The 16,108-nt window shown below is 38.9% G+C and overlaps 1 protein-coding gene across 2 annotated transcripts in view; it reads right to left on the reverse strand.

Moving 5' to 3' along the window:
- The window catches only part of LOC125998115 (golgin subfamily A member 4-like), a 111,277-nt gene that overhangs the window by 22,158 nt on the left and 73,011 nt on the right, over positions 1-16,108 (reverse strand). For both annotated transcript variants that reach the window (XM_049766364.1, XM_049766363.1), the window contains 5 exons: positions 10,945-11,100; positions 4,928-9,147; positions 3,808-3,929; positions 3,344-3,474; positions 743-868 (listed from right to left, as the gene is read on the reverse strand). In XM_049766364.1, coding sequence (XP_049622321.1) covers positions 743-868; positions 3,344-3,474; positions 3,808-3,929; positions 4,928-9,147; positions 10,945-11,100 — 4,755 coding nt within the window. The remainder of the gene's footprint in view (positions 1-742; positions 869-3,343; positions 3,475-3,807; positions 3,930-4,927; positions 9,148-10,944; positions 11,101-16,108) is intronic.

Raw genomic sequence — 16,108 nt, forward strand, 5'->3', positions numbered from 1 at the left:
GAATTCAATCAAAGACCCTAAAATTACCTCACTATCACTGCAACTGGTTCCTTAATCAAGAAGAAAAATACAAACTTTTTCTTGATGTCATCTAACTAAAAACAATTTATGTGACTATTCAGGGTAAGCTTTAAAGCATAACATACCATTTACATACATTTTGTATAAAATATAAAAATCTAAAATTATCATATAATATGATATATATATAATATTTGATGTATGTCCATATCATATGGACAATGTTTAGTTCTGTCCCAGAAGTCAAAGATCCACTTTTCTTTGTTCTTCTAAGGAAAAGACTGAGCAGCACCGGGTGTAACAGAAATACCTAAGCTTTGAAGGCTTGCAGACTAGATTTCCTCTCCCGGTAAAATATTTATTGGGTGAGCATCAACATCTAGTTACCTCTTTGCACCTTTGTGTCATTGTCTATGGAATGGAGGAAAGAATCTTTCTTATGAAAGGCTCTGTAATCATTTTTTCAAGAGTGCAACAAAAACAACAAAATTTAGAAAGTTTAAAAAAAAATTTAGAAAGTTTCCAAGCAATCTATAAATCACTGTTCCTCTTACTTTATCATTGCCAGGGTTTGCTGCTTCTTGTATTTTTTTTTGGGGGGGGGACGTGTCTTGTGTCACACCCGGCTGTGCTCAGAAATCGCCCCTGGCAGTCATGGGGGACCATATGGGATACCAGGATTCGACCCACTGTACTCCTGCATGCAAGCCAAATGCCTTACCTCCATGCTATCCTTCTGGCCTTGGTTTCCCTCTTCTTGCTGGAGTCTTTGCTGATATTTCTCTTGCAGCTCCGCAAGTTGAGTCTGCAGGTCCTTCACTTTTGCAGTCATTTCTTCTTCACGAGCCTTTAGGATAAAGCAAATATGTCAACAAGTACTTCAGAAGAAAACAAGTCACAAAATATCTTTGAGGAAAAGCAAACATACAAAAATGTATGGAGAGGAAAATTGTTTGCTGAGTGAGAGACTAAACCTCAAACAGGTATGTGGTTTAACAGAGGCTGACTTCCCAGAACCAAGACACTTTCAACAGCAGATAAGGCATGAACTAGAACTACAAGACACTTAGGTACTCATTGATATAAGCGGCACTTGTCAAGAAACTTCCCTCATCTTAAGCAAGACAGAGACATTTGAAAACTAAGCCACTTTCACATTGCCCCAAGAGCCATGTTAGTCTCCATTCCAAAAACAATACTGACAAGGAACTATTGTCTGTGCATTACTTTCCAGGTTTTGTTAAATACTTTGACTCTGCCCCTTTACACCGTGTGCGCGTTTATATCAATGTAGTCTAGCCTTGTTTGAAAAGATCACAGGAAAGCTCTGTATGCAGTGAGACCCAGATTTTGATATTACAATTGTCTAGGTGAAGTATGAGTTTAAACGAAGTCTTTAAAGAACTGGAAAGAAGTGCAAGATATATTATTTCAAATGAAGAAAACAGTTGAGGGTGCTTAAGAGATAGCACAGTGCTTAGGGCATTTGCATAGGGCCAACCCAGGTTCCATCCCCAACATCCCATATCGTCCCTGCTGAGAGTGATTTCTTAGAACAGAGCCAGAAGTAACCCCTGAGCATTACCAGGTGTGCCCACCCTCCTCCCCCAGTAAAAAGAAACCAAAACATTTGGGGAAGGGAGAACAATGGCTTGGTGGTAGTATACTTGTCCTGTTTATGCAAAGACCAGCACCACCTGGTTCTCCAAGCAACACTATGAACAAACCCATGCAGAAAGTGGTAACGGTTATGATTCACTTTTTGTTTCGTGAAAGAAAATAATTGTCAAGAAAAAGCACATACATCGTGCCAAGGGAGAGACAAACAGCCAGGATAGCACATGGACATTTAGTGAACAAACCAGAACAGATGAAAGATGGTAGCCCCGACCAAGACAACAGTGGTACAGAGATAAGAGGAGAGAAATGCAGAATCTGACTCAATGAAAACCAAGTCTTGAGAACTACTATATGCAGGATGTTATGTCGGATATGTAAAGGGATTCAGACATTTTCTGATGATTAATCAGAAAAGAAAAGCGGATTTCATATTCTTTTTTTTTTTTTTTTTTTTTTTTTTTTGGTTTTTGGGCCACACCCAGCGGTGTCAGGGGTTACTCCTAGCTGTCTGCTCAGAAATAGCTCCTGGCAGGCACGGGAGACCACATGGGACACCGGGATTCGAACCAACCACCTTTGGTCCTGGATCGACTGCTTGTAAGGCAAACAGCGCTGTGTTATCTCTCCGGGCCCGAATTTCATATTCTTGAGGTGGTGAGTGTGTATGTACAAAGGGCAAGGAAAACAGAAGGAATGGCAAAAGTTTCCAGTTCTTTCATAGAGGGAAAGGAAGAGTTAAAATGTAATCTAAGCTAGGAAAGTGAGGAATAGAAATGTATGCCCAGGCTTCATTTAGCTATTAAAAGAAATGTCATTGAATTCTGTGAGCTGATATAAGAACATAGCTATTTGTGTCGAGATCACAGTGCCAAACCTGGCAGGCCTGATCTCTGGGTCCACATTACTGGAGCCTTCTCAGAATGGGGCAGACCCAGTTCCTATCCTGGAACTGTATTCCAACTACCCATATCCATTTCTTTTTGTTTGTTTTTTTGGGTCACACCTGGCAGAGTTCAGGGGATCCTCTTGGCTCTACGTGCAGAAATTGCTCCTGGCAGGCTTGGGGGACCATATGGGATGCTGAGATACGAACCACCATCCTTCTGCATGCAAGGCAAATGCCCTACTGCCATGCTATCTCTCCGACCCCCCATACCCATTTCTGTACAAACTTAAACATCCCAGTCCCACAACTAACTTCGAGAGAAGCTGTCTCTGAACTATACTGAACTGCAATAGGTCCAAGACACCTATTGGAATAGAAATGAGTAGTCAAGAGACCCTCCAGTAAATGTTCAAACTGAGTGACCACATTCATAAACACATTGTCCTAGCAGTAAGCATCCACCCAAGATCTTAATTCTTAGTGCTGCTCTCTCACAACTAAGTCTGACTGTAAGAAAGACAGAAAAAGAGACAACCCATTCCTCTGCTAGGTCATTCACCGCTGCTACAGTATCTTCCAAGAGAACTATACTGCCTGGTTAACAGAATCCTATCAGGACACTATGATTTTGGGAGAAATCAATTAGGCACTATATAAATCTATATGCAGTATTGTAATAACAGTTTGGATAACATTGAACTAAAATGAAAGATCCTCTATGTTAAAAAAACGGAAAATCTGAACAAGTCATCTTTTTCAAACAAGATTTTACAATACATAAATTCCAATACAGAGAAAGGTGGAAAAATACGGTACATCAAGGATTTCTTCGTATCTTTTAGCTGTTCTTTTCAGATCATCTTCTTTTTCTGCGATTTTTTTATGTAACTTATTTGTTTCTTCTTGATGGCTCTCCAAAAGCTCAGCCTCCACCTCCTGGGCTTTATCTAATAAATGAAAAATGAACACAAACAAGAAAGGATATTAGTCCCAATAGCCCTGACCCAATTAAATGTGTCAATCAAGTCAATCAAGTCCAATGTGAGCTCTGAAGGAGCTTTTAAGGTAATTAACTAGAGCTTTCAGGTCTCTCACCCGTTCCTCTTGTTAAGGCAGACCAGGTCTTATGGTTCCCACTTGCAACTTTCCTTGGCAAGGATCATTTTCCCCCTCCAATATAATCATTTAAAGCACTCAGCAGAATGTGAAGAAAAAATTTGAATTATCCAGAGTCTGCTGGTAACTTCCATGGTTCTTCACCGCATTTACATTTGACTTACCGATGGTTTCTTTGATGGTCACCTCCAACTCCTGTTCCTTTTGTGCCAGCTGTGTATTAAACTCCCTCATGAGCTGTTTTAATGTAGAATTGTGCTTCAACTCAAGATCTTCCTGTTCCTGTCTATAGAATCAATGTGCACAAGATAACTGCTGTCAGACATGGAACAAACTAGTCTTCAAATTAATGTTCATACAGTATGATCAGTGGTGTAAGACAACTTTAAGGGAGCCAGTGCAATAGCACGGTGGGTAGGGCATTTGTCTTGCACGCAGCCAACTCGGGCTCATTCCCCAGTCTGTACCACTGGTCCCCTGAGCCTACCAGGAATAATTTCTGAGTGCAGAGCTAGAAGTACACCCTGAACACAACCAAATACGTAGCTCCAAAACAAAACCAAAACAAACAAAAATAAAACAAAAATGTTTTAGGGCAGCTGTATGTCCAGGTATAGAAAAATCCTGAAAAGACAAACTGATTCTCTCCAGAAACGGTCTCAAAGGGGTAAAGAATCTTTGTTTTTAAGATTTTTCTCTCTGTGCCTTCATACTACATAACAGTACAATACCATATATAGTATTATAAGTGTGTATTGTATTACATATGTTTTGTTTTGGGGTCTGTGTTCAGGGGACCAACCCATGTGCAAGGCAATGCCTTACGCAGTACTATCACTTAGACCAAAGGACCTAAGCCTTTAGTCCTACTGAAGTCCAAATTATATTCCACATCTCTTAACGTCCATTTCATATTTCTGAAATCTGAGCTACCTTCTGGAAGGTACTTTGGTTTGATTTTCAAAGCCAAAGATTTATGATTTGGCAACTTATGTGGCAAAGCAAGCATCCTGCCTACTGTACTATCTTTCTAGTTCCTAAAATTATTTTTTAAAAAAATCAAATAATTATTTGACTGTGAACCTAACAACCATAATCGTTCTACAAGAGAAGGTCATATTCCCAAAAACAGACACAGAATACTATAACTTTAAGTCATTTTTTATTTATCCTTAATATTTAGCTCACTATATTTGATACTTCAAGTAGGAGCAATTTAACTATCTTGGGCACGCAAAAAAGACGATCTTTAAAGGATTGCCTTTATGCTAATTAAGTACTTACCTGATTCTCTCCTCTATTTCTTGCTCATGTTCTTTCTTCATGATATCCAATTCCTGCTGATGCTCTTTCCGCAAACCTCGAAGATCTTTCTGCAGTTGAACAATCTCCTTACCCAGCTTCTGCTTCTCTTGTTCTGCTCCCGCTAATTTAAATTCCAGGTCATTGTGTTCAGTCCCTGTGTTACTATGTAATCTGGGCTGAGCTGAAAGTGATTTGGACTTTTCAGTAGCACTTTCTTCCCAAGTATTTGTGGATCTTCTCTTTTCATCCATTTGCTGCTGTAAAGCCTGTAATTTTTCATATTTTGAGGTCAGCTCATCCACTTCAGCCCTATGTGCTTCCTTCTCTCTTACCAAGCATGAATCAAGCTCTTTCATCTTTTTCTCTAACATCTGATAGGCTAATTCTTTCTCCTGAAGGGCTTTCTGAACATTGTCATTCACATTTTCCAAGTTTTGTTTTGCTTTGTCATTTTTACCTCCCTTTTCTTCTACTTGCTGAGAAGCTTCCAAGGAATACATAGTTTTTTCCTGAAGATGACTGATCATAACTTGATCCTCCTGTTGCTTTGCTTCAGTGTGTTCTATCTTTTTTAAGAGCTCTTGATATTTGCATTGCATTTCAGAATGAGAAGCTGCTGTCTCTTCTCTTTCTAGCTCTAGCTTCTGCAGCAGCTTTTCTTTTGCCATTAAATCTCTTTGTAAAACACTGATTTTTTCTTCACATGCCTGGTGCACACAGCCTTGGGAACCCAGATCTTCCTGCTCGGCGCATCCCAAGCTATTTGCTGATCTGGGTACAACTGACATTTCTGCTGGTGGTGAACTTTCTGTTGACTTGAGTTTTTCTTCCAATATATGAATCGCATCCTCTCTTTCCCTCAGTTTTATGTGCAACTCATTCAAATGTCTTTCTGTGTCTTTTTTATAGTGCTGCTCTTTCTCGTCCCTCTGAGACAATAACTGCTTCTTGATGGCAGCAATCTTCTGTTCAGCTTTTTTCTTCAGTTCTGCTAGTTTTTTAGAATGTTCTAACTCCAGTTTCTCTTCCAATGCTCTGAACTCCTGTTCTTTTCCCTTCATACTTGAATCTACATATTCCAATTCTTTCTTCGTAGTCTCCAGTTCAGATTTCAGAGAAGACACTTGCTCTTCAAGTTCTGAAACTTTTTTTTCAGCTTCCTTAACCCATTTGTCCTTCTCTTTTTCTAACTCTTGAATGTGTTGGAGTTTCTGAGCGATTTCATTCCTTTCTATGTCCTTTTGTTGGTTGTCATTTTTAAGAACTTCACCTAAGGACTCAATTTCATTTGTTTTATGAGCAACGAGTTCCTCTAATTCCATAATTCTTGCTGCTTGAGTTTTTAGCTCAGTTTCTAAATTACTCTCCGTTTTATGCAACTGACTCATCTTATCTTCCATTTCACTTTTTAAACTTTCACATGTTTTATTTTGCTGATCAAGGTCTTCTTTCAATAAAGTGATGGTCCTGTCTTTTTCACTGACTTCCTTTGCTTTTAATTCAAGCTGCATCTGCAATTCTTTAATAGTGTTTTGATACTGTGTAAATTTTGACTGGGCTTTCTTCTTCCATTCTGAGAATTTTTTGGACAAATGATCTTCCCTTTCAAGAGCAGATATTTTCTCATTATTTAGAGTTTCAGTTTTCAAAGATAAATTTTGCACCTGATCCTGCAGTTCACGTTTTTCTTCATCATAACATGTTCTAAGAGATGAAATGGCTTCTTCTTTTTCAGTTATGCTGACACTATTCTGAAGCTGATCGTTCAAATCTGTCAACTGTTTACTCAGACTACAGATCTCCAATTTTTTCTCGTTAAGCTCTTCTTTCATCAAAGTGAGAGCATTGGTGTTTTCTGCTAACTCTTTCTTCAGCTGTGTGATGCAGGACTCCTTTTCTGAGGCAGCCTGTTGCTGATGGCCTCCTTCCATCTGTAGAGCTTCCTTTTCTCTTACAAGGCCTTCTCTCTCAGCCTTCATGCTCCGAATTTGATTTTCTTTTTCTTCTAACTGATTGGAAGCCTGTTGAAAAGAACTATGGAGTGTCTTCCACTCTTCAGTTAGCTGTTTAAGTTGTGACTCTAAATCAGAAACTTTACGAGTTTTCATGAGTAGGACCTCCTGAACTTTAGTTGTGCGGTTCTGACAATGAGAAATTCTAGAGAGAAGAGCATTAATTTTAGTACTACTACTATTGATGAGTTCATCTGTTTTGGCTTGTAATAAGGCCTCAGTTTCCTTAGAGTAAAGATCTAGCTGAACAATGAGTTCCTCAGATAGTGTTTTGAATTCCAAGCTTTTATTTTCCAGGCTTTTCTTATTTCTTTCATGTGCAGCTTTCAAACTCTGGAATTCTTCATCAGTAGCTTTCAACTTGTCAGTTAACTCAGAAATCTTAAGTTTATCTTTTTCTGCCAATGTCTTCAGTTCAACTAGATGTTCTTGCTGAGAAGCATTTTCCTTCAAAGAATGATCCAAGTCAACTTCCAGCTTTTTAAGCTGGGCCTTCAACTGAGTTTCCTTTTCTAAGAGAGAATTCACGTGAGCAGACTTTTGGTTGAACTGTTCCTTGAACTCCTTTACTACTGTATCCTGCTTGACCCCTTCTTCCTTCAGCCATTCTATTTCCTTGCTCATCTCTTCTTTCTCACACCCCAACATGAGGATCTTTTGCTTCAGTTCAGCTACCTCTTGTTCTCTTTCCTGTAGCTGGGTTTCATGTTTTTCCTGAAGTTCTTCGGATTGCTGATTAAGTTTCTTTTCCCAGACTGATATGACATCATTCAGTTCTCTTTTATGCACCTCAGTCAGACTTTCTATTTGTTCTTTCTGGTTCATTTCCAGCTTGGATACAGCATCATTGATCCCAGCTGAATTAGCCTGTGCCATTTCCAAAATTTTGGCATTGAACTGTTTTTCTTTCTGACTAAGCTCTAGGACAGTATTTTCGAGCTCTTTTTTAAGTTTTGCTTCCTGATCCAACAATTTTTTCTTCAATGCTTCTTGCATTTCCTTACCTTTTTGCTTAATTTTTTCCATCTTTTTTTCTTGATTTTTAAATTTGGTTTCATATTCTTCACGCAAAACAGTAATACTGTCCTCCTTTGCTGACAATTTCTGTTTAAGTATTTCAATTTCTTTGTTCTGTCCTTTCATTTGTAAAATTATATTTTCTTTTTCCATCAAGATTTGTTTTGTCTGTTGTTGCTCTATATTATTATCTTTAATCTGAGACTCATAGAATTGGGTTAAGGATTTTACTTTTGCTTCCATGTCACTACTGTGTTTCTCAAGTTGCTGCATTAAGTCCTGCACCTGGATTTTGTGTGTGTCTAGCTCAGTACAAACATCTTTCTTCTGCAGTTCCACTTCAGTGACTTGCTTGGTAAGAAGACTTTTTTCTGTTTCCAAGTCTAACAACTTCTGCTGCAACTGGACTAACTGCTCCTCATATGCTTTTGTCTGCTCAGATGCAATATTCTGGTGGGACTGACAAAAATCAAGCTTAGCAGCTGCCTGTTGGAGTTCTCCTTCAGACCTTTTGATTTCTGCCTCTAAGTTTTCCACAAGAACCTGCTGCTCTTTCAGCTGCTTGTCCTTTTCCTTCAGAAGAATTCCAAGATGATTAATTTCATCTTTTAGTGCCTTCTCAGTTCTCTGGAGAGATATCTCTTGTTCTTTGATGATACTGTCAACTTGTTGTTGGTGGTGATTTTTCTGTTCATCTAATTTGGCTTCTAATTCCTGTTTCACTTTCTCTGCTTGATCCTTGAGTACAGAGAGTTCCGTATCCAGCTTGTCACGGGCTTGAAATACTTCTGAAAGTTCAGAAGATAATGATTCTACTTCTGTTTGCTTCATATCAAGCTTTTCTAAAGTCTTTTTGTTCATCTCTTCTATGTGGGCCTGAAAGAGAATCTCTTTGTCTTTCAACAATGTCTCTTTCTCTTGTTCATGCTTTTCTCTAAGCGTTTCCATTGCAGTCTGGTGCTGTTTCTGTAAGACTTGTAATTTCTCAGTCCAAAGGTTATCCTGCTGATGCTGTAGGCTTTCCAATTCTGTCTTATGCTTTTCAACCAAGACTGTAATTTCTTTGTTGTGCTTATTTTTCTCAGCTTCCAAATGAGTAGCCAAATCTTCTGATTGATTTTTGCTTTCTTGCACATTTTTTTCCAAATAACTTTCTAATTCAAGAATTCTCTGTTAATAGAAACAGATGTATTTTGTTAAAGACCACACTTGCTTATTAGCAATGATAAGCATGGCATAATGTCTATACATACATTAAAGTTTAGACAAATAGGGTAAGAGTGATGGTACAGTGGGAATGGCATTTGCCTTGCACGTGACCAATCTGAGTTCAAATCCCAACATCCATATAATTCTTTGAGCCTTCCAGGAACAATTTCTGAGAGCTGAGCCATGAGTAACCCCTAAGCAATAACAAGTATGACCCAAATACCCCCCAAATTGGACAAATAACTATGTATATATAATACCAAACACTGTAAAGCATAAAGAATCTGTGCTTGGTTCCTAAAGAAATTAGACGATATGATAAAGATTCTATTCTTAACATAGCTCATAATTCCAGATTTTTCTACCTATTTGATATCAGTTTCAACTCTATATTTTCAAGGATATAGTAATTGTTAACAAAAATGAAATAAAATGGGGCTGGAGAGATAATATGGAGGTAAGGCATTTGCCTTGCATGCAGAAGGATGGCGGTTCGAATCCCAGTATTCCGTATGCTCCCCCGTGCCTGCCAGGGGCGATTTTGAGTTTAGAGTCAGGAGTAACCTCTCAGCGCTGCTGGGTGTGACTCAAAAACCAAAAAAAAATTTGAAATAAACATAAAGCAGAGAGACTGAGAGATAGCATAGAGGTAAGGCGTTTGACTTTCATGCAGAAGAACAGTGGTTCGAATCCTGGCATCCCATAGTGCCTACAAGGGGCGATTTCTGAGCATAGAGCCAGGAGTAACCCCTGAGCACTGCCGGGTGTGACCCAAAAATGGAAAAAAAAACAAAAAACCATAAAGTAGATAATAATTTGGTGGGGGGGTTCAATTTGAGTCGATAATAGCATTCTATTATATTTATGATTCTGGAAGAAAATAGGTCTGGTTTCTTTACACCAAACTTAAGATTTCTCAAAAGAGGGTCCAGAGGGCTGGCACAAGCAGTCAGCATCTGCCTTGCCCATGCTAGCCTAGGACGGACCGTGGTTCAATCCACCAGCGTGCCATAAAATAAAAATGGGAACCAAAAAATAAAGCAGTTGAGAATTGTGGGTAAGAAGTGACTACTTCACCATCAACATCAGCAAAAAGGCTTAATTTTTTAAAAATAAGTGTATTCAGGGTCCAAGAGATAGCACAGCAGTAGGGTGTTTGCCTTGCACACAACTGATCCAGGACAGACTGTGGTTCAAATCCCAGCATCCCCAGATGGCCCCCCAAGACTGCCGGGAGCAATTTCTGAGCACAGAGCCAGGAGTAAACCCCTGAGCACTGCCAAGTGAAAACCAAAGAAAGAAAAAGAATTTATTCAAAACTAGTCAGATCAGCCAGTCGTACATTTCATATGCTATTTCAAAGGTCCTTAAAAACTGAAAACTTTTATGTAACATCAGAACAAAGTGTAATACAAATGGAATCAACTGATTTGCAACACAATGGAATCAAAGCAAATTCTACTCTCAAAAGAGACCACTTCCTAAAGATCTCTGGTGAATAAACAACCTGGTGGAAATGCAGAGTCCAAGTACAAAGAATGGCAACAGAAATAATACTATCACCTGCTACAGGCTGTCTTAAATAAACGAAGTCAAACTACTCTTCAATCAAATCATCTTCCTATCTAAAAACAAAGAGCATATATCTCAAGCTAACCCATTCAAACCATAACCTCTTTCCGATTTTATCAAGAAAACGAAACTGTTCATATGCCAATAATTCCACAGCTCTGGAACAGGAATGTCATTTAAACTTACAGTTCTATAAGCCTCTACTTCTTGGTGAAGGTCCCGAAGTTTATTTTCACCCTCTGCGAAGATTGCTTTTTTCTGCAACTCTAACTCTTCTCGAGCCAGCAATTCTTGCTGTTCTTTCGCTTGGGTGATCTTCAAATACTCTGACGGACTTTTTTCCTGTGTCAAAAACCAACAACCGTACGTCAGACCCACTGAACTCCTTCAGATTTCCAAAGTACTTCCATCAAAATACTCATTTCCTTTGAGTGATTCCTGCCATGAAACAGAGGTAGAAGGCATCATCAACCGCTCTCTTGCCACCTCCAAGTGCACAAAGTATTCACCAAACAGTCTGGCCCTCCTTTGCCACAATTACTGTTTAGCTGCGTGATTTGGTTCCAGAAAACCCTGTTGCAAGTGCTCCTTTTTACCACTTCCAAATGCTTGCAAAATACCACAGAATATAAAGCACCCTGGGGCTGGAGGTATTTGCCTGCATGAAGAAGGACGGTGGTTCGAATCCCAGCATTCCATATGGCCCCCCAAACCCGCCAGGAGTGATTTCTGAAGGTAAAGCCAGGAGGAATCCCTGAGAGCTGCCGGGTGTGACCCAAAAACCAAAATGAAAAAAATGAAGAAAATAAAGAATCACACAGCAGCTGCTTTCTTCTCTACACTTCAAATATTTCAACTATAAGGTAAAAAAAAAAAAAAAACAACAACTAGATTTTAAGCGTATAGATCTTGTGATAGAACCTCATTTAAATAAGAAAACAAATTATGGGAAACCAACTCAAAATCAGCAAAATAAATGTCAATAGAACAGGTTGGATCAAAGTCATATACTACATGATTTGGACATTGTTACCATTCCAACAATCCTGAAAAGCTTTGTCTTTGCTGTTATTATATATTGCCATTCATACTGAAATTTGTTTACTGACTTGAAAAAAATCAGTAACTTTGCTTTTGAGAGTACTTTGAACACTAATTACTATCTGTGGGCTTCAATTAAGATTAATTATCTAAATCTCTTACATTCATTACTACTTGGCATTCATACAGCCAAAAGCAATATTTTTTTTCCAATTTTTTTTTCTCTTTATTTGGATATCTTGATTACATAAATGATTGTGATAAGGTTTCAGTCCTATAAAGATCACCCCTCTTCACCAGTGCAACATTCCCGCCACCAAAGTCCCAAATCTCCCTCCATCCCACCCCACCCCCACCTGTACTCCAGACAGGCTTTCCAGTTCCCTCATTCATTCACTTGATTATGGTAGTTCTCAGTGTAGTTATTTCTATAACTGTGCTCACCACTCTTGTGGTGAGCTTCATGGAGTGAGCTGGTGTTCCAGCTCTCCTCTAATTGTCTCTGAGGATTGTTACAAAAATGACTTTTATTTTTCTTAAGACCCATAGATGAGTGAGACTATTCTGCGTCTCTCTCTCTCCCTCTGACTTATTTCACTGAGCATGATAGATTCCATGTACATCCATGTATAGGAAAATTTCATGACTTCATCTCTCCTGACGGCTGCATAATATTCCATTGTGTATATGTACCACAATTTCTTTAGCCATTCGTCTGTTGAAGGGCATCTTGGTTGTTTCCAGAGCCTGGCTATTGTGAATAGTGCTGCAATAAATATAGGTGTGAGGAAGGGGTTTTTGTATTGTATTCTTGTGCTCCTAGGGTATATCCCTAGGAGTGGAATAGCTGGGTCGAATGGGAGCTCAATTTCCAGTTTTTGAAGAAACCTCCATATCGCTTTCCATAGAGGCTGTACTAGACGGCATTCCCACCAGCAGTGGATAAGAGTTCCTTTCTCTCCACATCCCCGCCAGCACTGATTGTTCTCATTCTTTGTGATGTGCGCCAATCTCTGTGGTGTGAGGTGGTATCTCATCGTTGTTTTGATTTGCATTTCTCTGATGATTAGTGACGAGGAGCATTTTTTCATGTGTCTTTTGGCCATTTGTATTTCTTTTTTATCAAAGTGTCTGTTCATTTCTTCTCCCCATTTTTTGATGGGATTAGATGTTTTTTTTTTTGTAAAGTTCTGTCAGTGCCCTGTATATTTTGGATATTAGCCCCTTATCTGAAGGATGTTGGGTGAATAGTTTCTCCCACTCAGTGGGTGACTCTTGTATCCTGGGCACTATTTCTTTTGAGGTGCAGAAGCTTTTCAGTTTAATGTATTCCCATCTGTTAATCTCTGCTTCCACTTGTTTGGAAAGTGCAGTTTCCTCCTTGAAGATACCTTTAGTCTCAATGTCATGGAGTGTTTTACCGACATGTTGTTCTATATACCTTATGGTATCTGGTCTGATATCAAGGTCTTTAATCCATTTGGATTTTACCTTCGTACATGATGTTAACTGGGGGTCTATGTTCGCTTTTTTGCAAGTCGCTAACCAGTTCTGCCAGCACCACTTGTTGAAGAGATTTTCTCTGCTCCACTTAGGATTTCTTGCTCCTTTGTCAAAAATTAGGTAATTGTATGCCTGGGGAATGTTCTCTGAGAACTCAAGCCTATTCCACTGATCTGAGGGTCTGTCTTTATTCCAATACCATGCTGTTTTAATAACTATTGCTTTGTAGTACAGTTTAAAGTTGGGGAAAGTAATGCCTCCCATTTTCCTTTTCCCTAGGAGTGCTTTAGCTATTCGAGGATGTTTATTGTTCCAGATGAACTTCATAAGTGTTTGATCCACTTCTTTGAAGAATGTCATGGGTATTTTTAAGGGGATCGCATTAAATCTGTATAATGCTTTGGGGAGTATTGCCATTTTAATGATGTTAATCCTGCCAAGCCATGAGCAGGGTAAGTGTTTCCATTTCCGTGTGTCCTCTCTTATTTCTTGGAGCAGGGCTTTATAGTTTTCTTTGTATAGGTCCTTCACGTCTTTGGTCAAGTTGACTCCAAGATATTTGAGTTTGTGTGGCACTATTGTGAATGGGATTGCTTTCCTGACTTCCATCTCCTCCCTATTATTATTGGTGTATAAAAAGGCCATTGATTTCTGTAGGTTGATTTTGTAGCCTGCCACCTTGCTATATGAATCTATTATTTCTAGAAGCTTTTTGGTAGAGTCTTTAGGGTTTTCTAAGTAGAGTATCATATCATCTGCAAACAATGAGAGTTTGACTTCTTCCTTTCCTATCTGAATTCCCTTGATATCTTTTTCTTGCCTGATCGCTATAGCAAGAACTTCCAGTACTATATTGAAGAGGAGTGGTGAGAGAGGAAAGCCTTGTCTTGTACCCGAATTTAGAGGAAAGGCTTTTAGTTTTTCTCCATTGAGGATAATATTTGCCATTGGCTTGTGGTAGATGGCTTCAACTAGATTGAGAAAGATTCCTTCCATTCCCATCTTGCTGAGAGTTTTGATCAAGAATGGGTGTTGGACCTTATCAAATGCTTTCTCTGCATCTATTGATATGATCATGTGATTTTTATTTTTCTTGTTGTTGATGTTGTGTATGATGTTAATAGATTTACGGATGTTAAACCATCCTTGCATTCCTGGGATGAAGCCTACTTGGTCGTAGTGTATGATCTTCTTGATGATGCATTGGATCCTATTTGCCAGGATTTTGTTGAAGATCTTTGCATCAGCATTCATCAGGGATATTGGTCTGTAATTTTCTTTTTTGGCAGCATCTCTGTCTGGTTTTGGTATCAAGGTAATGTTGGCTTCATAAAAGCTGTTTGGGAGAGTTCCCTTTTTTTCAATTTCATGGAAGAGTCTGGCTAGGATTGGTAGTAGCTCCTCTTGAAAGATTTGAAAAAATTCATTAGGAAAACCATCTGGGCCTGGGCTTTTCTTTTTTGGTAGATGTTTGATTACAGTTTCAATTTCCTCAGTAGTGATGGGGGTGTTTAGATATGCTACATCCTCCTTACTTAAATGTGGAAGGTTATAAGTGTCCAAGAATTTTTCCATTTCTTCTAGGTTCTCATGTTTTGTAGCATAAAGTTTCTCAAAGGGGGAGATCACAAAAGCAATATTTTCAAGCAAAAGATATTGCTTGAAGGGAAGATCTGTGTAATTTATAACAGTTCTAGATTATAAGTACATTACAAACATTTCATTTCTGTAACAGCAACTTCAAAACAATTTTAAACATACTTATATACTAGAGTATAAGCCGAGTTTTTCTGGCACAAAATTCGTGCCGAAACCCCAAACTCAGATGATACTCGGGTCATACAGATGATTCGATTCTATGCATGCTCTGAATCTAATGCACCAAGTATCCAAGCGTCCTCTGCCGTCTGCGGAGGGGATGGTGCTTCAGCTCAGTCCACAGTGGCGGCTGAGCTAAGAGGTAGGTATGCCGCTGAACTATGGAACCCGCAATACTCAATGGCATGTTTAATTAAGTGAAAAACCCGTTAAAGGCAAAAAAGTTGTGTAAATAAATGTTTATGAATCTTGAATCCTTATAAGCAGGGGTTTTAAAGTATAAGGATTCAGGATTTTTAACCATTTATTTACAATGCCTTACTGACTTGCCACTGAATAGTACGTCGTATGTTAATGGTGTATCAAATGATCATGTATTGTAAATGGAATCAGGTATTAATTTATTCACTGATTCCTCAATTGTTGTAATGTTGGGGGGGTATACATTTTTATTTTTGAAATTTACAGGTGGCTACTGCATTTTCCATCTCAGCTTATACTCAAGTCACTAAGTTTTCCCAGTTTTTAGGGTAAAATTGGGGGGGGGGATTTGGCTTATTCTCAAGTATATTACTATTTACTATAAACTAATAAAGCTCATTAGATGAAATTTTAATAATCTGCTATATTTTGACTATAACTTCAAGACCAGATTCTTTGAGCTTCTTTATTCTTTTTTGTTTGTTTGTTTTTGGGTCACACCCGGCAGCGCTCAGGGGTTACTCCTGGCAGGCTCAGGGACCACATGGGGCCCCGGGATTCAAACCACCGCCCTTCTGCATGAAAGGCAAACGCTCCACCTCCATGCTATCTCTCCGGCCCGAGCTTCTTTATTTTCATAACAGAGACCAAGCCCTTGTGCACATGTATAAGGTTTGTATGTGTTCATGTCCTGCTTTCTCTTCATGGAATCCATCTCAGTCGGTCAACAATGCCTTGAGCGTGGTTTGCACAAAGCCACTGTTCCTGACTCAGTTCTCGAAAAGCC

The sequence above is a fragment of the Suncus etruscus genome, chromosome 20, assembly GCF_024139225.1.
Source record: "Suncus etruscus isolate mSunEtr1 chromosome 20, mSunEtr1.pri.cur, whole genome shotgun sequence".
Lineage (NCBI taxonomy): Eukaryota > Metazoa > Chordata > Mammalia > Eulipotyphla > Soricidae > Suncus > Suncus etruscus.